The 23319-nt window shown below is 42.2% G+C and overlaps 2 protein-coding genes across 3 annotated transcripts in view; one reads left to right on the top strand and one right to left on the bottom strand.

The window, feature by feature from the left end:
- Nucleotides 1-269, bottom strand: part of LOC111977289 (protein FAM234A-like) — a 33432-nt gene extending 33163 nt beyond the window's left edge. Inside the window, exon 1 of the mRNA XM_024006684.2 lies at nucleotides 27-269. The gene's annotated coding sequence lies outside the window, so the exon portion shown is untranslated. The remainder of the gene's footprint in view (nucleotides 1-26) is intronic.
- A 596-nt stretch (nucleotides 270-865) lies between these two features.
- Nucleotides 866-22236, top strand: LOC111976567 (putative RNA-binding protein Luc7-like 1). 2 transcript variants are annotated; one of them, XM_070448121.1, is made up of 11 exons: nucleotides 867-1084; nucleotides 2441-2511; nucleotides 3644-3738; nucleotides 18416-18514; nucleotides 18664-18774; nucleotides 18865-19008; nucleotides 19635-19811; nucleotides 20150-20238; nucleotides 20412-20453; nucleotides 20557-20721; nucleotides 20865-22236. In XM_070448121.1, the coding sequence occupies exons 4-11, from the start codon at nucleotides 18419-18421 to the stop codon at nucleotides 21010-21012; spliced, it is 972 nt and encodes a 323-aa protein (XP_070304222.1). In that variant the 5' UTR covers nucleotides 867-1084; nucleotides 2441-2511; nucleotides 3644-3738; nucleotides 18416-18418; the 3' UTR covers nucleotides 21013-22236. The 2 variants fall into 2 exon arrangements, with proteins under 2 accessions (XP_023861261.1, XP_070304222.1); XM_024005493.2 differs by lacking the exon at nucleotides 2441-2511 and having other exon boundaries at nucleotides 866-1084.
- The last annotated feature ends 1083 nt before the right edge of the window (nucleotides 22237-23319 follow it).

Here is a 23319-nt window from a genome sequence, read left to right as displayed (position 1 = left end):
GTGCAAGTTTTAAATTGGCACAATACCTGTTRGCAAAGGTGTCAACTGGAGATTACGTGCTGGAGCTTGCAGGGATTTGTAGTCTTGAGTCTGAGAGTAAATAGAGCCACATATATTAATAAAAGTCACCTTGTCCAAGAGAGATTTACATTGTTATCAAAACGTCATGCCAGGGAAAGCCTACACAAAACACAKCTCTTATTTTAAGTGTTTCWAAAATTTCCTATGGGGRAAAATGAATGGTGGATAAACGATTGGGACCATTTCCCTCCTTGACTGCTAGATGTGATGAGTGCTGCGCCCTCTCAATGAGTAACTCAARTTGAAAGCCGACCGGGATACTGCAGGCTACCATTAGMAACTAAATTATCCTTATAACTTCTTCTGTGTGCGATTTTAAAATAATCGGTTAAAGGACAATACATCTGGTGTATTAGAAGCAATTATTGGTACCAAGATTGTTTTCGAAACATTGTTTTATTCACACGAAGATTGCAATTTTTACATTCAGATCCTGTTTTCTGCTAACAACGCCTGCAGTACCGCGGTCGGCCTTGAACCTCCGTGACGTCAATGAGAGGTGGCAGCACTGAGCTATGCTATGGGAGGCTGTCCGTTCTCCCCTTGCGGGRAGGAAGACGACAAGTTTAGGTCTAAAATAAACCCATAAAAAWGMATTTTTTWTTWTTTATTTTGGACAGATTTAGGCGAAAGTGATACCGCTCGCTTCACCTCTTCCTCTCTGGTTATGTACGTGAAATGAGAAAACTTGCGTTCAAGTRGCTGTGATTGGTTAGTTTCTTACCAACCGTCACTCCAATTGGCAAATTCTAGCATATGGGCGTGTTTTCAATAATAGGAGGTGTCGTCATTTCCTCAACTGCGAAAGAGGGGCCTGGCGAGATCGTTGAAGAAGCCTGTCCAAAGAGTAAACATATTTCATCAATAATATAGGATACACCTCCATAGACTGTCTTATCGTCTGTGTTGTGTGGAGAAGCTTTAAACAATTTACCCACAGCAATGTCGGCCCAAGCTCAAATGAGAGCTTTGCTCGATCAACTAATGGGGACTTCGAGGGACGGTGAGTAGCAAAAAGGCGGTGGCTAGCTTGTTAGCGTGCTAGCTAAAAGATGGAGCCAGTGTGGCTTGCAGTTAGCCTAGCAAACTCGTTTTTGTGTCGTGTGTCAGATGGGCATACCTTTAATGAATGGCGTACAAGAGGACGTTTGTGTGACATAAAAGGAGCTCATTCATGATTTGGCCCCGGCCTAGTTGTTGTTTCACGATTTAATGTTTGTATCCATAGCTAATGACGTCCACTTCGCCATTAATTGTTGATAGACCAGCCGTCTAGATCAGTGATTCTCAACTATAGGGCCCTTGGGGGCTTCAGAGTTTAAGGGGTCTCTGAAAAATCAGGGATAAACTCATGTTATAGCTACATTTTCATAATATTTTCGATTAACTTAAGAATTAAGTTATTAGAACTTGCCATGTAACTCTGTTTTTAGAACATTGTGGGTAGTTAAACATTTTTACACTATGACACTTACACAATGTTATATGCATGTGTGAAAAAAGTACATTTCTATGTTAGTATTAAGCAGTTTGTTKTGCTATGAGGTGTAATAGTTTTGWTATCCGTTTATCATGATCCGTCTGGCAAATTGACGTTGGAAGATGAGACCACCTAATACCCCCATCAACAAGGTTATACACACAACCCTTAATGACAGAAGCAAATGCAACATCCTACAATGCTTGCAGCTCTAGCTCCASAACAATGCCTGCGAAAGTGGGTTAAAATGGCAAATAATCTAAAGMATAAAACAATGTTTAACAAGACATGATCACTAGAAATAACTCATCAAAAATATGATGTATATCTAACCAATAATACGTTTTGGAATTGATCAAAATAAGTGATCTATAGTGTGATCAAAGAAATGTTTTAGATGCTGGACTTTAACCTTTGGTGTTTAACAAACACACTATATTATAAATAWGAATACATCATGTTGGAAATACTAAAAAAGCTGATGCAAATAGTAAACAAAARATTTGAAAGTAGAACTAGCACAATATTTTTGTACATTGACAGGAGCTTAAAACTGTTAGTCATACCTTGCACAGTATCTACTATATCGTGTAGCATTTSTAGAAGCACCACTTCCATAGTAAATGACGTATCTGGCTACAAGGATACAAACATTAAAAACATAACAGCCGCCATTTAGTAAGGATGTCATGTCTACAATGGTAACGTAAAGTCGGATAAACTGACTTCAATCCATGGTTCTTCTTTGGGCTTAATCAGACTAACAAAGTGAGTTTGTCGAGTGGGGTTGTGTGTGAGTGTTGAGATGAATTCAAATTTTTCCCGACATATGTTGCATACAAATTGAACAATTGTGGCCCCTTTATTTTATTCATAAAGGTTCAGTGTATCTTTGCCAGCCTACTTCAATCTGCAAAGGAGTTGCAGAAAAGCCTCATGTTCATCGAGCCGTGAGTCACATGATTTTTAAAGCTGTTATGAACAATAGTAATCCAAACAATTGTTTGCTTTCCGGAAGTTGTTGTACTTTTTTTTTAGCATCACAACAAGGATATTAAAATCTTCAATGACTCTTTGAATTACAATTTGGAAGTAGTACATGCAGCCTGAACTAAGACATTGTCTGGTTGCACTGAAAGCCAAGGAGCTTTAGACGTCTATTGTCAAGGAAGACGTCTATTGTCAAGCAATACAATCTGACTTGTGTGTCATTCATATCAACTTCCTTACTACAGGTATGGGCAAGAAAACAGTTCCCATTTTATACTTTTCTACCGTGGGTTTAAAATTCTGCAGCTGAGGTCTTGAAGATGCAGATGGGTACAGTATATGTTGCAGCTCGCAGTGTGTATAAAACTACAATTTTTTTCCCCCCTTCTTGGTTTTATTATTTTCTATGTTCCATTTGTGTCAAGGACTTGGTTGGCGCCAACTATAGGCTAAGCCAAAATCTTTTTTTAATGGCCTTTTATTTTGTTGAAGTTAGGAGGAGATCTAGCTGACACAGTAACAGCTGTTACAGTGACACAGGCAGCCCAGTTAAGCTGAATGACAATGCCATGAGACCAAGGTAGCCTGATGAACCTGTCCATGTCATTCATAAGAACACCCATACAGTAAGCTTACTACCATGTTGTTTTTCTATAGGCCAATATTCTTTAGTTGAACAAGTGCTTTCAGAAAGACACGAGAGTGGAAAGTCACTCTGAGTCTTAGCCAAACGTAGGCCTATATTATTACATTATTCATGTAGTTTCGAGGCTCTGGTAAGGTAAGCCTCCAAGTCACGGCAGAAAATACATCAAGCCATCAGGGACACGCCACTCAGGCCCCAATGCAGGCSCCAAGTGGATGTCGTGAATACTGTCCAAAGGCATTCTGTCAGTACGATACATTGTAGCTCAATGTATCTGTTCATATCACCCCAATAAGGAGAATCCCAAGATGCAATTGTAAAAATTGTCAAATCTATGCCCTTTTACCCTAATATGGGCACACATAGTTATGCTGAAGCATTGGATACCTCGCTCTAGTGAATGAGTATGTGAGGTCTTTCTAACTGTTGGTTTTGTACTGTTTCAGGGGATGAGACGCGGCAGAGGGTCAAATTCACTGATGAGAGGGTCTGCAAAAGCCATCTCCTGAACTGCTGTCCCCACGACATCCTCTCCGGGACTGTAAGTAGACTCGGCACTCTCTTCTTCCATTGTGTCTCCTCCAGACAGGGATGGTGGAATACGTTTTGACAGAGGGTGCAGGGAAGAAATATTTTTTTTAAAGCCTTGTTTAGATATTTTTCTTATCATTTCTTATATTTGGTAGGCTATTTSTTAGTGAACTTGTCTCGTTGCTCTAGAATASCAAATAAAGCCTTGCTCACCAGAATAATGTCCTACATCGATAGAATGCATCATCAATAATCTAGTTGACGTTGGAAAAGTTCCGTCATACATTTCTGCTTCTCTTGTGGAGCGAGGACATTTAGGGACCGGGAAGATTTTAGTGCCTCCAGAAAGTATTCACGCCCCTWGACTTTTTCCACATTTTGTTGTGTGGCAGTCTGAATTTGAATGAATTAAATTTAGATTTTGTGTCACTGGCCTACACACAATACTCCATAATGTCAAAGTGGACTTATGTTTTTAGAATTTTTTACAAATGAATTAAAAATGACAGGCTGATATGTTTTAAGTAAATAAATATTCAATCCCTTTGTTATGGCTAGCCTAAGTAAGTTAACATGACTTTTGAATGACTACCTCATCTCAGTACCCCACACATACAATTTATATGTAACGTCCCTCAGTCAAGCAGTGAATGTCAAACACAGATTCAGCCATAAAGATCAGGGAGGTTTTACAATGAAGGGCAACAATTTTAATCCAAGATGGCGGYGCAGTAGGACGTGTATATCTGTCTTTGTCTTATCCCGTGTCTTATCCCTTGTAAATAGTCAGCCTTTTTTCGTATATATCACTTAATCTCACTTCTATCTACAAACTAAATATATTTTCCTGCAACCCGCCTCACCCAATGTGGTTCGGATCTGCTATTTTTATTCCTTATAACTGGAACTTCCATCAGGAGCTAACTAGCTACTAGTTTTTGTTAGCCGCAGCTAGCTGTCCTCGCCTCTTTTCCCTGGAATCAGCCAGCCTTAGCTCGGACAATCACCTGCCAGTCTGCAYAGCGCGATATCAACCCAGAGCATATCGGACTGCTTCTCTGCCATATTACTGGATTYCTGCCACTCTGGATCATTACACTAGATCAATACTCCTAGCTAGCTAGCTGAAAACGAGTGGCTACTGTTAGCTAACGCCTCTGTCCCGAAGCAAGCACCAGCTAGCCTCGAGCGAGGCCCATAGACCAACTAATTCTAGGTCTACAATTACCTCCTTTGCCAATTGGCCTGGACCCTTTATTGTCATCTCGGAGCCCCGCCGATCTATCACGACTGGACTGCCGACGAGATTGCCCGATGTGGTCTCAACAGGCTATTCTGTTACGATATCGCCGCAGAACAATCTACGTGCCCCGGCCAGTCAGCTTTTTTCTGAATGCTGTGTCCCCTGCTCGCCCAGTGTAGTAGTGAATACCGTACAGTGCACTAGACAACCAGTTCTTATAGCCTTTAGCCGTTTCCTTATTCTACTCCTCCTCTGTTCCTCTGGTGATGTAGAGGTTAACCCAGGCCCTGTARCTTCCAGTTCCACTMCTATACCCTAGGCGCTATCATTTGTTGACTTCTGTAACYGTAAAAGCCTTGGTTTCATGTATGTTAACATTAGAAGCCTCCTCCCTAAGTTAGTTCTTTTCACTGCTTTAGCACACTCCGCCAAAACCCTGATGTCCTAGCCATGTCTGAATCCTGGCTTAGGAAGGCCACCAAAAATTCTGAAATTTCCATCCCCAACAATAACATTTTCCCCCAAGATARAACTGCCAATGGGGGTGGAGCTACTGCAGAGAAAGCCTGCAGAGTTCTGTCATGCTATCCAGGTCTGTGCCCAAACAATTCGAGCTTCTACTTTTAAAAATCMAATTTTCCAGAAATAAGTCTCTCACTGTTGCCGCTTGTTATAGACCCCCCTCAGACCCCGGCTGCRCCCTGGACACCATATGTGAATTGATTGCCCCCATCTATCTTCAGAGTTTGTACTGTTAGGTGACCTAAACTGGGATATGCTTAACATCCCGGCCGTCCTACAATCTAAGCTAGATGCCCTCAATCTCACCCAAATTATCATGGAACCTACCAGGTACAACCCCAAATCTGTAACCATGGGCACCCTCATAGATCATCCTGACCAACCTGCCCTCCAAATACACCTCTGCTGTCTTCAACCAGGATCTCAGCAATCACTGCCTCATTGTCTGCATCCGTAATGGGTCCGCGGTCAAACGACCACCCCTCATCACAGTCAAACGTTCCCTCAAACACTTCAGCGAGCAGGCCTTTCTAATCGACCTGGCCCGGGTATCCTGGAAGGATATTGACCTCATTCCGTCAGTAGAGGATGCCTGGTTATTCTTTCAAAGTGCTTTCCTCACCATCTAAAATAAGCATGCCCCATTTCAAAAAATGTAGAAACAGGAACAGATATTGCCCTTGGTTCACTCCAGACCTGACTGCCCTTGACCAGCACAAAAACATCCTGTGGCATCAAATGGACCAAACGATATGCAACTTTTTAGGGATGTCAGGAAAGCTAAGGCTAGCTTTTTCAAACAGAAATTTGCATCATGTAGCACGAACTCCAAAAACTACTGGGACACTGTAAAGTCCATGGAGAATAAGAGCACCTCCTCCCAGCTCCCCACTGCACTGAGGCTAGGAAACACTGTCACCACCGATAAGTCTACGATAATCAATAATTTCAATAAGTATTTTTCTACGGCTGGCCATGCTTTCCACCTGGCTTTCCACCTGACTACCCCTACCCCGGTCAACAGCTCTGCACTCCTCACAGCAACTTGCCCAAGCCTCCCCCATTTTCTCCTTCACCCAAATCCAGACAGCTGATGTTCTGAAAGAGCTGCCAAATCTGCACCCCTACAAATCAGCTGGGCTAGACAATCTGGACCCTCTCTTTCTAAAATGATCTGCCGCAATTGTTGCAACTCCTATTACTAGCCCATTCAACCTCTCTTCCGTATCGTCTGAGGTCCTCAAAGATTGGAAAGCTGCCGCGTCCATCCCCTTCTTCAAAGGGGGAGGCACTCTAGACCCAAACTGTTACAGACCTATATCCATTTTACCCTGCCTTTCTAAGGTCTTCGAAAGCCAAGTTAACAAAAAGATCACCTACCATTTCGAATCCCACCGTACCTTCTCCGCTATGCAATCTGGTTTCCGAGCTGGTCATGGGTGTACCTCAGCCACACTCAGGTCCTCAACGATATCATAACCGCCATCAACAAAAGACAATACTGTGCAGCCGTATTCATCGACCTGGCCAAGGCTTTCGATTCTGTCAATCACCACATTCTTATCGGCAGACTCAACAGCCTTGGTTTCTCAAATGACTTCCTCGCCTGGTTCACCAACTACTTCTCAGATAGAGTTCAGTGTTTCAAATCGGATGGGCCTGTTGTCCGGACCTCAGGCATTCTCTATGGGGGTGCCACAGGGTTCAATTCTCGGGCCGACTCTCTTCTCTGTATACATCAATGATGTCGCTCTTGCGGCTGGTGTTTCTCTGATACACCTCTACGCAGACGACACCATTCTGTATACTTCTGGCCCTTCTTTGGACACTGTTTACAAACCTCCCAATGAGCTTCAATGCCATACAACAGTCCTTCCGTGGCCTCCAACTGCGCTTAAATGCAAGTAAACTAAATGCATGCTCTTCAACCGATTCACTGCCCCGCACCCTCCCACCTAGCATCACCTACTCTGGATGGGTTTCTGACCTAGAATATGTGGACAACTACAAATACCTAGGTGTCTGGTTAGACTGTAAACCTCCTTCCAGACTCACATTAAGCATCTCCAATCCAAATTAAATCTAGAATCGGCTTCCTATTTCGCAACAAAGCATCCTTCACTCGTGTTGCCAAACATACCCTCGTAAAACTGACTATCCTACCGTCCTCGACTTCGGCGATGTCATTTAACAAAATAGCCTCCAACACTCTACTCAGCAAACTGGATGTAAGTCTTATCCACAGTGCCATCCGTTTCGTTACCAAAGCCCATATACTACCCACCACTGCGACTGTATGCTCTCGTTGGCTGGCCCAGCGCTTCATATTCCGTCGCCAAACCCACTGGTCCAGGTCATTTATAAGTCTTTGCTAGGTAAAGCCCCACCTTATCTCAGCTCATTGTTCACCATAGCAGCCACCCACCCGTAGCACGTGCTCCAGCAGGTATATTTCACTGATCATCCCCAAAGCCAATTCCTCTTTGGCTACCTTTCCTTCCAGTTCTCTGCTGCCAATGAATGGACACGAACTTCAAAATCACTGAAGCTGGAGACTCATATCTCCCTCTCTAACTTTAAGCATCAGCTATCAGAGAGCTTACAGATCATTGCACCTGTACATAGCCCATCTGTAATTAGCCCATTCCACTACTCATAGCTCGCATATTGTTATTTATTTGATTTATATATTTTTTTCTTCTCCTTTGCACCCCAGTATCTCTACTTGCACATCTATCACTCCAGTGTTTATTTGCTGAATTGTAATTATTTCGCCACTACGGCCTATTTATTGCCTTACCTCCCTAATCTTACTTCATTTGCRCACACTTTATATRGACTTTTCTATTGTGTTATTGACTGTACATTTGTTTATTCGATGTGTAACTCTGTGTTTGTGTCACACTGCTTTGCTTTATCTTGGCCAGGTCGCAGTTGTAAATGAGAACTTGTTCTTAACTGGCTTACCTGGTTAAATAAAGGTGAAATTAAAAAACCTATTGGTAGATGGGTAAAAATAGAAAAAGGAGACATTGAATATTCCTTTGCACATGGTTAAGATAGGTATTGATATATTGCCCAGCCCTATCGAGGTAATTACTTCCCTCAATAACGAAATAAAAACGTTTAGATTCATTTTCGATAAYGTCGATATAGAATAATTAGGTACAGCAGTCCATTTCACCTCTGTGACACAGCAGGAACGTGCGGAGAAGTGACAATATGCACGTGGAGAGGTAAACGCCCACTAAAAACCACTTAGCACCTCGAGTGATGGAGTAGCCACTGTTAACCTCGAAAGGTGAGTGATGTAGGTGAAAACAGTGGCAGTGATAGCCATGGAGGATCAGCTTCCAACGAAGAAATTATTGATAAAAAGGGTTAAACTGTTTCAGTCATTTTGTTTTGGCTTTTTGATGTCCGACAAAGAGCAGAGCAATGTTCGGTGCAAATTGTGCCGTAGACCTGTGGCTACCAATTCTGGTAATACGACAAACCTTTTTCACCGTCTGAAGCAAAATCGCTCTTTGGAACATGCAGGAAGTTTGAGCTTGCGCCACGGTATTGATAAAMGCCCCTCAAGCACCAGCCAATCTAGGGATGTTTGCCCGAATCAGTCAACACTGACAGCGTTTTATGCCCTACAAGCAAACATCGAAAAGACAAAGACATCACAAATGCTATTATGCATTGCATTGCTAAGGACATGCTACCAATTAGCACAGTAGAAAAGGAAGGTTTCAAGAGGCTTATCAATTTAATTTACCCCAGGTACGTGGACCCTGGCCGCAAACTTTTCTCTCACACTGCACTGCCTAAACTCTACGCCGAGTGTAGGGAAAAAGTTGAGGAACAGCTCAAGACAGATTTTACATATTTTTCTACTACTACCGATCTCTGGTCTAGTCGCACGTCAGAGCCTTATAGTAGCCTCACTATCCGCTATATTGACAGAGTGGAATCTTCAAAATAAATGCCTTCAAACATCATACTTTCCCGACAACCAAACGGCTGAAGCTATAGCATTGACACTCACCTCCTGGGGACTCAGTCAAGATAGACAGGTCTGCATTACAACGAATAGGGGTGCGAACGTGGTACAGGCCGCTCAAATCAACAAATGGACCCGACTGCAATGTGTTGGACGTTGTCTGCACTTGGCCATTGGTAAGTAACCTTGTCAATTGTGTATATTTGAAGTGGTTGGTAAGATGAAACTAAATGTGCATTTTTTTTTCATTAACTGATTAAGTAAAATATTACATTTGTACATAACTAAAGAGAGAATTGAGATTTTTAACATTTTTATTAAAATCTCTTGATTTCTCTTAGAGAGAGTGGGTCGAGACAAACGGGTAGATCAAGCAATTGGAGTGTGTAAGAAAGTGGTAGGTGCCTTTTCCTATTTGTGGAAAAAGAACAGAGACCTGGCAGTTGCTCAAAAGAACGCAACCTACCCCAGCATAAGTTGGTGACAGAGTCACCTATCAGATGGGGATCACGTCAAAAGATGGTGCATAGAGTCCTGGAGCAGGAGAAAGTCATTTCACTGGTCGTGACAATAAGACCCGGCACTTAACTCCCACCTATACAGATATAGATGATCTTGAGTTCATCAACCAGGCATTCCTAGAATTCACAAATGCTCTGTCTGGTGACTCTTTGTCAGTGTGTCTTACCTGAAGCCGGTACTACACCTGTTCAATACAGACGTCATGAAACAGAGCTCACCCAAACCATAAACGATAGTCATGGACTATCTGAATGAGAAATGTGATGACCTATCCACAGATGACCTCCTGGACATAACCTTGTTAGTCGACCCTCGGTTTATATCAACACGAGCAAGAGCTGTCACAGAGATAGTCAATGAGGGACATGAAAACCCAAGCCCAGCACAGGGAGACGTTGCTGCTGCTTCACCACAATTGCCAGCTAAAAAGAGAAAGTCACTGGGCATTTTTTTTCAAAAAGTCATGCTCCACCACCACAGGTCTTACTGAAATCCAAGGAACTCAGCTGCTACCTTCAGTCTCCTGATGCTGACAGCGAAACCAATCACCTGGACTGGTGGACAATCCACCCCAGAAACTTTCCAAAGTCAACCACCTGGCAAAGCGCTGCCTGTTCATTGCTGCGACCAGCTCCCCTTCAGTGTTTTTAGCACAGGTGGCAACATGGTGACCTGTTTAAAGCCAGAGACCGTAGACAGACTTATCTTTCTAAGACAACTACTTCAACTGTGATGTGCCATTAGTCTAACAGTCATAATGCACATTGACTTGCACTATTTGTTTTTGGTTTTATTTCTTGTTCATAACTTGTAAGGCTTTATAGCTTTAATAAAAGTGGAGTTAATGTTATTTGTGAGTTCTACTTCTGACAATGCATAAGAAACATTGAAGCCTTCGGTTTGTTCAGGCATTCTTGAGTCTGACGCAGGTATGCACCTTTTATACATTATTTGATTAATATCGTGATAATTATCGTTATTGAATGAAAGAATATATAGATATTGTGGTGATTGATTTGCCATATCGCCCAGCTCTAGGTTAAGTTATTAATTACACTTTGGATGGTGTATCAATACACCCAGTCACTACATAGATACAGGAAGGAAACTGCTCAGGGATTTCACCATGGGGCCAATGGTGACTTTAAAACAGAGTTTAATGGCTGTGATAGGATATAACTGAGGATGGATCAACAACATTGTAGTTACTCCACAATACTAACCTAAATGACAGAGTGAAAAGAAGGAAGGCTGTACAGAATAAAAAATATTCCAAAACATGCATCCCCATTGCAGTAGGCTCTAAAGTAAAATGGCAAAAAATAAGTGGCTAAGAAATTATGACTGACCCCAATTAGTCAACTGGTCGATTGTTTGGTCGATAGGCTGTTGGTCGACCAATATTGTTATTATTTTTGTCGAGCAGTAGCAAATATATGTATCTCTATACGCACTTCCCCATTACATATAGTACATTCGGAAAGTATTCAGACCCCTTGAMTTTTTCCACATTTTAAGTTAATGCTTTATTCTAAAATTGATTCAATAGTTTTTTTTCCGCTCATCAATTTACACACTACCCCTTAATGACAAAGCAAAAACAGGTTTTCATAAAGTTCAGCAAATGTAGAAAATTAAAAAAAGTTTTWAAAAARTATTCAGATGCTTTACTCCAAGCTGTAGAAACATCTCAAGGATGATCAATAGAAGCAGGATGCACCTGAGCTCTATTTTGAGTCTCATAGCAGTACTGAGTACTTAAGGTATTTGTTTATTTTTAATACATTTGCAAAAATGTCAATCTGTTTTCGCTTTGTCGTTATGGGGTATTGTGTGTAGATTTGAGGGGAAGAGGTCTGAATACTTTCCAAACGCACTGTATATCACCAGTAGTACATTTTCTGTTAATTCCTATCATTAGACCTTACTGTGAAATGCTTACTTACAAGCCCTTGGATGAGTAACGTCTGGAGGAAACCTGGCATCATGCTGTGRGGATGTWTTTCAGCGGCAGTGACTGGGAGACTAGTCAGGATCGCGGGAAAGATGAACGGAACAATGTACAGAGATCCTTGATGAAAACCTGTTCCAGAGCGCTCAGGACCTCAGACTTGGACAAAGGTTCACCTTCCAACAGGACAATGACCTTAAGCACACAATTAAGTCAATGCAGGAGTGGCTTCGGAACAAGTCTCTGAATGTCCTTGAGTGGCCCAGCCAGAGCCCAGACTTGAACCMCATCAAACATCTCTGGAGAGACCTGAAAATAGCTGTGCAGCGACACTCCCCATCCAACCTGACAGAGCTTGAGAGGTTCTACAGAGAAGAATGGGAGAAACTCCCCAATACAATTGCGCCAAGCTTGTAGTTTCMTACCCAAGAAGACTCGGGGCTGTAATCGCTGCCAAAGGTGTTTCATCAAAGTACTGAGTAAAGGGTCTGAATACTTAGGTGAATGTGATATTTCAGGCTGTAACATAACAAAATGTGGAAAGTCATGGGGTCTGAATACTTTCTGAATGTACTGTATTTGGAAAAATACACATTTAGCTGCATCATGTTATGGTTATGGTTGTCATTGTCAAGGACCTAGGGAGTTCTTCAGATAAAAAKAAATGGAATAGAGCTAAGGAAAGGCAAAATCCCAGAGGAAAACCTGGTTGTMTGCTTTCCAACAGACACTGGGAGACAAATTCACCTTTCACCAGGACAATAACCTAAAACGAGGCCAAATATGCACTGGATTTGCTTATCAAGACCACATTGAGTGGCCTAGTTACAGTTTTGAATTCGAAAAACATGTTTTCACTTTGCGATGGGGTTTTGTGTGTAGATTGGTGACGGGAAAAGTTATCAATTTTGAATTCAATCTGTAACACAAAATATGGATTAAGTCGAGGGGAATGAATAGTTTCTGAAGGCATTGTACATACAAAATTTCATAATGTCATCAGTTTGACCAGTTTTAAAGAAATGAAAAGCTGTGAAAACGATCAACCATGTTTCTGATAGTATTTAAGTTGATCTTGGATGCATGTTTTATGTGGTTGAAAATGAAATACTGTCAGCTTTTATGTCGCTAAAAAAAATGACAGTCCCTATCCACACATTCACATTCTCTCAAGATGCTGAAAGAAAGCAGTCATATTTCTCTACTCTTGTTCCTGAGACAATATTAACATTTGGTGGGTCCTTTTACTGCAATACACTTAATTATGCAGGAGTTAATGGTCTACATATGAGCCTACAGTCAGTGTCCAGACTTCAGTTATTATTACTGTTCCCGTCTGAACTTCAAAGGTGCGCAAAACAGGGGGTGCTGCTGCACCCCTACTTTCGCTGTTTCTACCTCCAGGGCTCTAAAGTGTGATCATTTTGGTCTTATTCTCCTACACTTTTATATGGAAGCACCAGAGCGCCAAGGAAAAAAATCACGCAGACAATAATTATTGTAATGATTAGGCTTTGCTAGCCCAAACTTCTTTGAATGGTTATTACCGGCGATTTTTATTTATTTATTTTTTTACTTTTTTAAAATTATAATAATAATAATTTCTCTCTAGGGGCATATACCATGTCGCAGCTATTCTGAAACTACTGACGGGCCGTTAACATGATTGAACAAGGCGTTAACCATTTGTAAACTCATTAGCTAGCTAAACATTTGGGGGCACATAAAGAAAGGAAAAGGGATAGCTTCTTAGAATTACATTTTTTCCCTTTAGGAGATCAATGATCATAGCAATGAATGAAGGACAAATCTTTTTATTTTTGTGGGGGGGTAGATCAGCTTCAATATTGCAGATTTAACCCAAAAGCTAGCCAAATAATTTTGCATTTCTAATTCCCCTTCTCCCCCCGATTGGAGTGAACTAACGGCCAACAATACATCTGCTACCAATGACTACAGTGAGTGTACAAAACCATTATGAACACCTGCTCTTTCCTGACATAGATTGAAACATATGAAGGCTTTTTAAGCCTTAAGACAATTGAGACATGGATTGTGTATGTGTGCCATTAAGAGGGTGAATGGGCAAGACAAAATATTTAAGTGCCTTTTGAACAGGTTATGGTAGTAGGTGCCAGGCGCTCCAGTTTGTGTCAAGAACTTAAACACTGCTGGGTTCTTCACACTTAACAGTTTCCTGTGTGTATCAACAATAGTCCACTACCCAAAGGACTTCTAGCTAACTTAACGCAACTGTGGGACGCATTGGAGTCAACATGTTCCAGCATCCCCGTGGAACGCTTCGACACCTTGTAGAGTCCTTGGCCCAACGAATTGAGGCTTTTCTGAGGGCAAAAGAGCAGATGAATCTTAATATTAGGAAGGTGTTTTTAATGTTTTGTACACTGTATATATATGAAGGGACAAAGCCATCGATCACATGGCATCATTCATTCCTATGTGAAGACTCAATAACACATTGAAGCCAAATGAAGTCAGTTAAGTTCTCGTCTCCTGGAGACACAACATACGAAGTTTGAGCTACTCCTGGAAGTGATGTTACACGCTAGCTCAGTGTTGCCCCCTCATTGAGTAACTCCAGTTGAAGGCCAACTAGGGTACTGCAGTCTGCCATAAGCAACTCAATTATACTTAACTTCTGTGTGCACCCATTGAGCTATAGCAACCATATCTCCTCCCTGTGTGATTACTACCTTCTCTCTCRAAATCAATGACTGAGCACCGAATGCATCCCTACGCATCCTACAAATAGAATATCAGAGTTCGGAGTGTAACGGCATATCAGAATGAGTGCTTCATCCAATATCACCTGTGACAGCTGTGAGCAGCCAGCCGCATCCCCCTAACCAGCCATTAGCCTACTTAGCTGCTTCTCTCCGTCGGTTCCTTCTGCGCCTCTCCGTCAGTTTTAAAATGTTATTTAGCCGCGATGGTTAGCTGGGATGTGCAGACAGTGATGGGGTTTCTGTTACATTTGTTTAAAATATTAGCGCGGCTTGCAGTGCGAGCGAAGTGGATACGTATCTTAATTTCGCCTGTAAGAACAAGCAGGCCAGTCTGACWAGGCTTCGTTGTCACRTAGCCTCTAAGTACCACTGCCATAGAGGAAAAATAGAGCACGGTGACAGCCATGCTTGTGCCTTTTACATTACTGAAATCCACGAGTATCTAGCCCAAACTCAAAAGTTATGCCCCATATTACCAGAGCTACCTTCTYCCCTTTCTACTGTGAATTGGTGCACGTTTTATATAATTTTATAAACCATGTCGCTGGCTGCAAGTTTTTGGTTTGATAACGATCTTGTTTAGTCATGTTACCTGGCTAGCTAGCTAACAACATGATACYGTAGCTATGCACAGAAGTGGATGGCACAGGAAAAAAAGAAAATGCATAGATGGTGTACTCAGATGCTTTAAAGGTACGAATCATATGCCTAATCAATGTAATTCTAAGCTAAATCTGAATCAAATCAGTATATTTTTCTGCTATTCCTTAAATTATGTTTGGTGCCTAACTTTTGGGAAGAGTGTGTAGGCTGTGTGTAAAGWTGTCTGAAGAGTAGGCTAAAGATGATTTCATATAGGCCTAGTGTGCTGTCACCTTATTGTCACAATGAAAATGCAGACGTTATGCATTTACAGTACCAGTCAAAAGTTTGGACTCCTACTCATTCAGGGGTTTTTCTTTATTTTGACTATTTTTTACATTGTAGAATAATAGTGAAGATATCAAAACTATGAAATAACACATGGAATCATGTAGTAATCAAAAAAAGTGTTAAACAAGTCAAAATATATTTGAGATTCTTCAAAGTTGCCACCCTTTATGGACTTGGTATTTTACCAAATTGGGCTATCTTCTGTATTCCACCCCTACCTTGTCACAATACAACTGATTGGCTCAAACGCATTAAGAAGGAAAGAAATTCCACAAATGAACTTAAGGCACACCTGTTAATTGAAATTCATTCCAGGTGACTACCCCATGAAGCTGGTTGAGAGAATGCCAAAGCTGTCAAGCAAAAGGTGGCTACTTTGAAAAATATCAAATCAACTCACCTGTCTTTCAAAGATGGTTTGTAAAAATCCTGTCTTTTCAAAGATAATTTGTAAAAATCCAAATGATTTCACAGATCTTCTTGTAAAGGGTTTAGACAATGTTTCCCATGCTTGTTCAATGAACCATAAACAATTCATGAACATGCACCTGTGGAACGGTCGTTAAGACACTAACAGCTTACCGACAGTAGGCAATTAGGTCACAGTTATGAAAACTTAGGACACTAAAGAGGCMTTTCTACTGAAAAACACCAAAAGCAAGATGCCCAGGGTCCCTGCTCATTTGCGTGAACGTGTCTTAGGCATGCTGCAAGGAGGCATGAGGACTGCAGATGTGGCCAGGGCAATAAATTGCCATGTCTGTACTGTAAGACGGCGCAACAGGGAGACCGGATGGACAGCTAATCGTCCTCGCAGTGGCAGACCGTGTAACACCACCTGCACAGGATCGGTACATCCGAACATCACACCTGCGGGACACGTACAGGATGGCAACAACTGCACGAGTTACACCAGGAACGCACAATCCCTCCATCAGTTCTCAGACTGTCCGCAATAGGCTGAGATGTTGGACTGAGGGCTTGTAGGCCTGTTGTAAGGCAGGTCCTCACCAGACATCACCGGCAACAACGTCGCCTATGGGCATAAACCCACCGTCGCTGGACCAGACAGAAATGGCAAAAAGTGATCTTCGCTGACGAGTCGCGGTTTTGTCTCACCAGGGGTGATGGTTTGTGTTTATCGTCATAGGAATGAGCGTTACCCCGAAGCCTGTACTCTGGCGCGGGACCGATTTGGAGGTGGAGGATCCATCATGGTCTGGGGTGGTGTGTCACAGCATTATCGAACTGAGCTTGTTGTCATTTCAGGCAATCTCATCGCTGTGCCTTACAGGGAAGACATCCTCCTCATGTGGTACCCATCCTGCGGGCTCATCCTGACATGCCCCTCCAGCATGACAATGCCACCAGCCATACTGCTCGTTCTGTGCGTGATTTCCTGCAAGACAGGAATGTCAGTGTTCTGCCATGGCCAGCAAAGAGCCCGGATCTCAAACACATTGAGCACGTCTGGGACCCGTTGAATCAGAGGGTGAGGGCTAGGGCCATTCCCCCCAGAAGTGTCCGGGAACTTGCAGGCGCCTTGGTGGGGTAACAGAGCCGGGTAACATCTCACAGCAACAACTGGCAAATCTGGCGCAGTCCATGAGGAGGAGATGCACTGCAGTACTTAATGCAGCTGGTGGCCACACCAAATACTGGTTGTTACTTTTGAGTTTGACCCCCCCCTTTGTTCAGGGACACATTATTCCATTTCTGTTAGTCACATGTCTGTGGAACTTGTTCAGTTTGTCTCAGTTGTTGAATCTTGTTATGTTCATAAAAATATTTACACATGTTAACTTTGCTGAACGTAAACGCAGTTGACAGTGCGAGGACGTTACTTTATAAAGTGTTTATAAAATATATTTAGATTTGTTTAAAAAAAAAAAATGGTTACTACAAGATTCCATATGTGTTATTTCATTGTTTTGATGTCTTCACTATTATTATACAATGTAGAAAATTGTTCAAATAAAGACAAACCCTTGAATGAGTAAGTGTGTCCAAACTTTTGACTGGTACTGTATATTCCTTAATACATTCCTTGGAACCCAATCACAGGGAGGCCTTTGGCCTGGTATCACATCRTTAGTACAATTTTGGTATTGTTACAACCCTACTCTGAAAATATGTGTATTTTATTTTACACAGATTTTTCACTTTTCCGTGCATCATTTATGGACCTTTTTGGACCTTTGCCAGTTTGCATCCCTGGTTATGACAAATCTCTTGCATGTCACTGTCTTGACTTTCTTAAAGAGACAGTGTAGAATTTAATATAAATCGCCTCAATAGGAAATAGTGCTTTTAACACAATGAAGAAACCTACTATTCCAAGTGACTTTGTATTTCAATGCAAGGTATTTGTATGAACATTTTAGCTATTATAATAAACGTATATCTTTCAAGGGTTACATATTAGTTTGTAGGGCATAACGTGTGCTTCAAAATAAGGCTCAATATAGGCTATCAATCAATTAAAAAATATATATTTATTTTCTGGTGCTCCTAAATTTGATGTGGTACTCATAACTTTTTAAAGTTGGGAGCACCAGTGCTACCAATTAAATTATTTAAATTCGAGCCTTGGTCTCTTTTTCTTTGCCAGGAACCATTTCTGTTACCCTTACATGATGATTGAATCAGCAGTTGAAGTGTAGTCAGTAATAGTGGTTGATCTATTCTGAATATTTTGTGACTTCTAAAGTAGTTCACTGCAGACTATGTTGGATCTATGGCTGTGTCTTGACTGGCTGACTTTGACTTCATCAACAGCGTATGGATCTGGGAGAATGTGCGAAGACCCACGACCTGGCACTCCGGGCCGACTATGAAATTGCCTCCAAGGAGAGAGACCTCTTCTTTGAGCTTGACGTAAGTGATATCCACAGTCGGCTCGATTTAAAAACAACAATTTATCCCCTCGGGCAAGTTAGTTGTACTTCTTCCAGTTCATCTTACCAGTGCAGCAGTCTGTGTTCCATTGACTTATATGGAGTTTACTTTTCTATTGTCGACAATAGGCTGTGGACCACCTGGAGTCTTTCATTGCCGATTGCGACCGGAGAACAGAGTTGGCCAAGAAACGACTGGTTGAGACCCAAGACGAGATCAGTGCGGAGGTGGCTGAAAAGGTGAGGGCAAGATGAACCGGGTTCACTGAATCTTTGATTTTGACACATTTTATGCTGTTGTTGACTTGTGTTGTGTTTGTTATTCTCAAGGCAGAGACGGTTCACGAGCTGAACGAGGAGATTGGGAAGCTCCTGGCCAAGGCAGAGCAGCTGGGTGCCGAGGGGAATGTGGATGAGGCCCAGAAGGTCCTACAGGAAGTGGAGAAAGTGCGCAGCAGGAAGAGGGATGCTGAGGTGAGGAGGAGGGGTTCTTTTACTCAGTGTGTTTATTTTCCATCAAACTAGCCCACCTCAGACCAAATAGGTTACCGAATACAGACCTCAGACCAAATAGGTTACTGAATACGTCACTTTAATAAATAGATCGCTAGTCACTTTAATAATGCCACTTTAATAATGTTTACATATCTTGTCTTACTCATTTCATATGTATATACTGTATTATATACCATCTATTGCATCTTGCCTATGCCGCTCGGTCATYGCTCATCCATATATTTATATGTACATATTCTTATTCCATCCCTTTACTTAGATTTGTGTGTGTTAGGTAGTTGTTGCGGAATTGTTAGATATTGCTGCACTGTCGGAACTAGAAGCACAAGCATTTCTCTACTCGCTATCTGCTAACCATCTGTGACCAATAAAATTTGATTTGATTTTGAATGTAGWCCTGGGTCGTGTTCAGTAGGGCACAATGTATCAAAAACATTTTGCAATGGGAAATTAAATGTTTTCTTATTGGACAAGTTTAGGTGKATCCATCCGGTTTCACTTTGTTTTTGCCATACTGAACTCGAACCCCCTTCTTTCCTATCCTGACTCATCTTTCTCCATCTCTTCGGTTCTGTCCTTCTCAGGAGGAGTACAGAAACTCCATGCCTGCCTCCAGTTTCCAGCAGCAGAAGCTTCGTGTCTGCGAGGTGTGTTCGGCCTACCTGGGTCTCCACGACAACGACCGTCGCCTGGCCGACCACTTTGGCGGGAAGCTGCACCTGGGCTTCATCCAGATCAGGGAGAAACTGGAAGCCCTGAAGGTATGCTCTGAACCACCTCAGACCARATAGGTTACTGAATACACCTAGCGAGATGTGGAAGTATAATCCTCAAAAGGGGATTTTTTTTTGACTGCTTTCCCCTTTTGAGGATTCCACAGGGACTTTGTTTTTTATTTAAAGTACAGGAAACGTCTCCCTTTTGGGATTAATTTACATTTTGCAGCAAGGACATTCTTTTTGACATTAGAATGTATTAACATGAAGACATTTTAATATAAACACTGCTAAACACTGAGGCTAATGTCATTGCTAAACACTGAGGCTAATGTCATTGCTAAACACTGAGGCTAATGTCATTGCTGACCATTTTCTATCAGAAAACCGTCCTGGAAAAGCAGGAGAAGAGGAACCAGGATCGTCTGAAGAGGAGAGAAGAGAGAGAGAAGGAGGAGAAGATGAAGAAGAGGTGGGTCTTAACTTTGCAAAAATCATGAAATTGATGTAGGCAGATTTTATACACATGTCGGTGGTGATTGCAGCACTTCTTGGAAAATATAATCAATCCATGTACTGTATGTGGAGACAAATGCAGATATTTTCACTGTGGCATCTCATCAATTGTTTTCTGTCACTTTATAGGACCAAATCACGGAGCAGGGAACGGAGCAGGGAACATAGAAGGTTRGTATGGGCCACCAGCCATCTACTGCCACATGAACTCTATTGAATACACTATCTCCTAGTTTATTGCTGTATAAAACACTTCTCTGTGTCCATGCTGTAGGTCCAGCTCTCGCGACCGTAGGAGACGCCGTTCGCGTTCCTCGTCTCGGGAGAAGCGGCGTTCCTCCCGCTCGCGCTCCAGGGACCGGGAGAGGCGGCGACGCCACCRCAGCCGATCCCGCAGCAAGGGCGGCCGCCACAGCCACGAGCCCAGCTCCCGACACAAGTAGGAGTGTACACATACACAAGTTCCATCTCATTACTTAAACAAGTGCACACTTAATCATAAAGCTTCTTATCATAATATATACACACGACATACACACACACACAGATTTGTGTGTAACAAGACAGTGTTTACGGTTCCAGGTCGTCTAGGGATCGCGATCGCTCCTCCAGAGACCGTTCACGGGAGCGAAGCAGGAAGAGGGGATCCTCGGAGCAGCGGCAGGASAGCAGGGATCAGAACGGGAGAACAGACTCCCGCCGGGCGGAGGTCAGGGATAGAGACCTTTGAGGACTCTATCTGTCTCTCTCTCTCGCTGTCTCCATCCTCAACACACAACCTCCTTTTGTCTGTCTCTCTTTCATATCTGTCCATAACATCTATTTGAACTCTCTCCTTGTATGAATTCTCCCTCCGTTCCCTTATCAAAATTATCCTGAGATGTTTTGCTTTGACCGATATTTCAGCCAACCCACTGTCCCAAATACATAGCGCTTATATGACCACAGAAGTATATACAGGTAACTGCCAAAATAATGGAAACACTTCAGTAAAACAAAGTATACTGAAAGCAGGTGCCTCCACACGTGTGGTTCATGAGTTAATTAAGAAATGAACATCGCATCATGCTTAGGGTCATGTATAAAAATGCTGGGCCTGCCATTATTTTGCCTACCATGGCTATACCCCCATAGGATGGTAATGCCCCCATCCACAGGGCATGAGTGGTCACTGAATGGTTTGATGAGCATGAAAACGATGTAAACCATATGCCATGGCTCCAGGTCTCAACCCAATTGAACACTTATGGGAGATTCTGGAGCGGTGCCCGAGACTGCGTTTTCCACCGCTGTCAATAAAACACCAAATCATGGAATTTCTCGTGGAAGAMTGGGGTCGCATCCCTCCAATAGCGTTCCAGACACTTGTAGAATCTATGCGGTGGCCCAACGCCCTACTAAAACACGTTATGTTGGTGTTTCYTTTATTTTGTCACCTGTATATTGTACATGCATATATATTTTAGTTTCAAGCGTTATCCTGTGATAAAGGTGTGGGGGGGGTTGTTGAACATTGGGCGTGGGAGTACATAAAGTCCTGACAGTGTATGTTAGATGTGATGGCTGTTGATGACATGCATATGATTAAATATTCTGTCAAACTGTCCTGAATATTAATTTCCTGGGGGAATCAGTAACTGAAACTAGAGGAAGGATAAATGAATGACCGTTGGCCATAAACTTAAAGAATAGAGCATTTCCATATTGCTGTGTTTTATGATACTGTTAATTTTAAACTGTMAGAATTTCTATGTGTGATTGAGATACTTTGCATAATTATACCTCCAGCATACTGTCCTGGGTGGTGTTCATTAGGCACCAAATGGAARATACTGGACTGAAACAGGGAGGGGTCACCTGGACTTGTCCAATAAGAAACCTACATTTTTGTTTTCCTGTAAAAACGTTGCTAAATGTTTTCAGTTATTTCCCTAATAAACACGACCCAGCATTACTGTCTTGGATTGGCTTCTCCGTGCAAGGCTTTCTTCCCTTCCTAGAGGCTATTTCACAATGCTGGTTGCATCAATTTGCCATTTGATGTTGCRCTAAATATTTAACATACCAGTAATTATAGAATCTCTTCTGCACATATCTGGCCTAAGATTGATAAACTAAGCCATATTGTTCTCGTTTGACTGGATCAGGACATTTGGAAATCAAAGGGAATTTGGTCAGTTGTGAACATCAGCAAGCTCATTTCTGTCAGCTTGTGAAATACCCTCTGCTTCTATATCTGTGGTTTATACTAACTGAGGATGTTTATCGCTGAAGAGTTTGTAGCAGTTCAAACTAATACGGACAAGATTTTCTTAAGTTTTAGAATTTATTGTCCTTTGTGTTCACAAACGGTTGCTATTTTTTTTTCTCCTCTCCATAGAATTTTACAAGTTTGTTCCAAGTTTTCATGTAATGAATACAAATATTAACCCTTATTTTCATAGTCTTGGCATGCGAGCGGTGACGTCTGCGTATGTGTGTAGACATGATGGACTTTGCATGCTTCAGTTTTGAGTAGTAATGCTGTTTTGGATTGAGAATTACTGTTCCAGGCTTCTTACTGTATGTGACCCTAGAAGTTGCCTGCGTTACCGTGGTAGTCCGCTACGTTGCCCTGGTAGTCCGCTACGTTGCCCTGGTAGTCCGCTGCGTTGCCCTGGTAGTCCGCTGCGTGGCCCTGGTAGTCCGCTATGTGGCCCTGGTAGTCCACTACGTTGCTACGTGGCCCTGGTAGTCCGCTATGTGGCCCTGGTAGTCCACTACGTTGCTACGTGGCCCTGGTAGTCCACTACGTTGCTACGTGGCCCTGGTAGTCGCTACGTTACCCTGTTTTTGGCCTATGACACTTGGTGCTGGGAACAATGTCTTAAGCACAGCACCTGCTTATGTCCATTTCACTTTCCAATATGTTGATGCTGAGTCAGCAGTTTGTAAATGTTCTTTCTTTTTTGCTTCATGTATGTCAGTCACTTGAAGTTAGATGCAAACATATATAAATGAATGCATTGCTTTTCCTAATGTGTGCCGTCTGTAGACT

The sequence above is a fragment of the Salvelinus sp. IW2-2015 genome, linkage group LG17 (assembly GCF_002910315.2).
Source record: "Salvelinus sp. IW2-2015 linkage group LG17, ASM291031v2, whole genome shotgun sequence".
Classification (NCBI taxonomy): domain Eukaryota; kingdom Metazoa; phylum Chordata; class Actinopteri; order Salmoniformes; family Salmonidae; genus Salvelinus; species Salvelinus sp. IW2-2015.
Note: the sequence above shows the minus strand (reverse complement) of the source record. Positions and strands in the feature narration are given on the sequence as shown.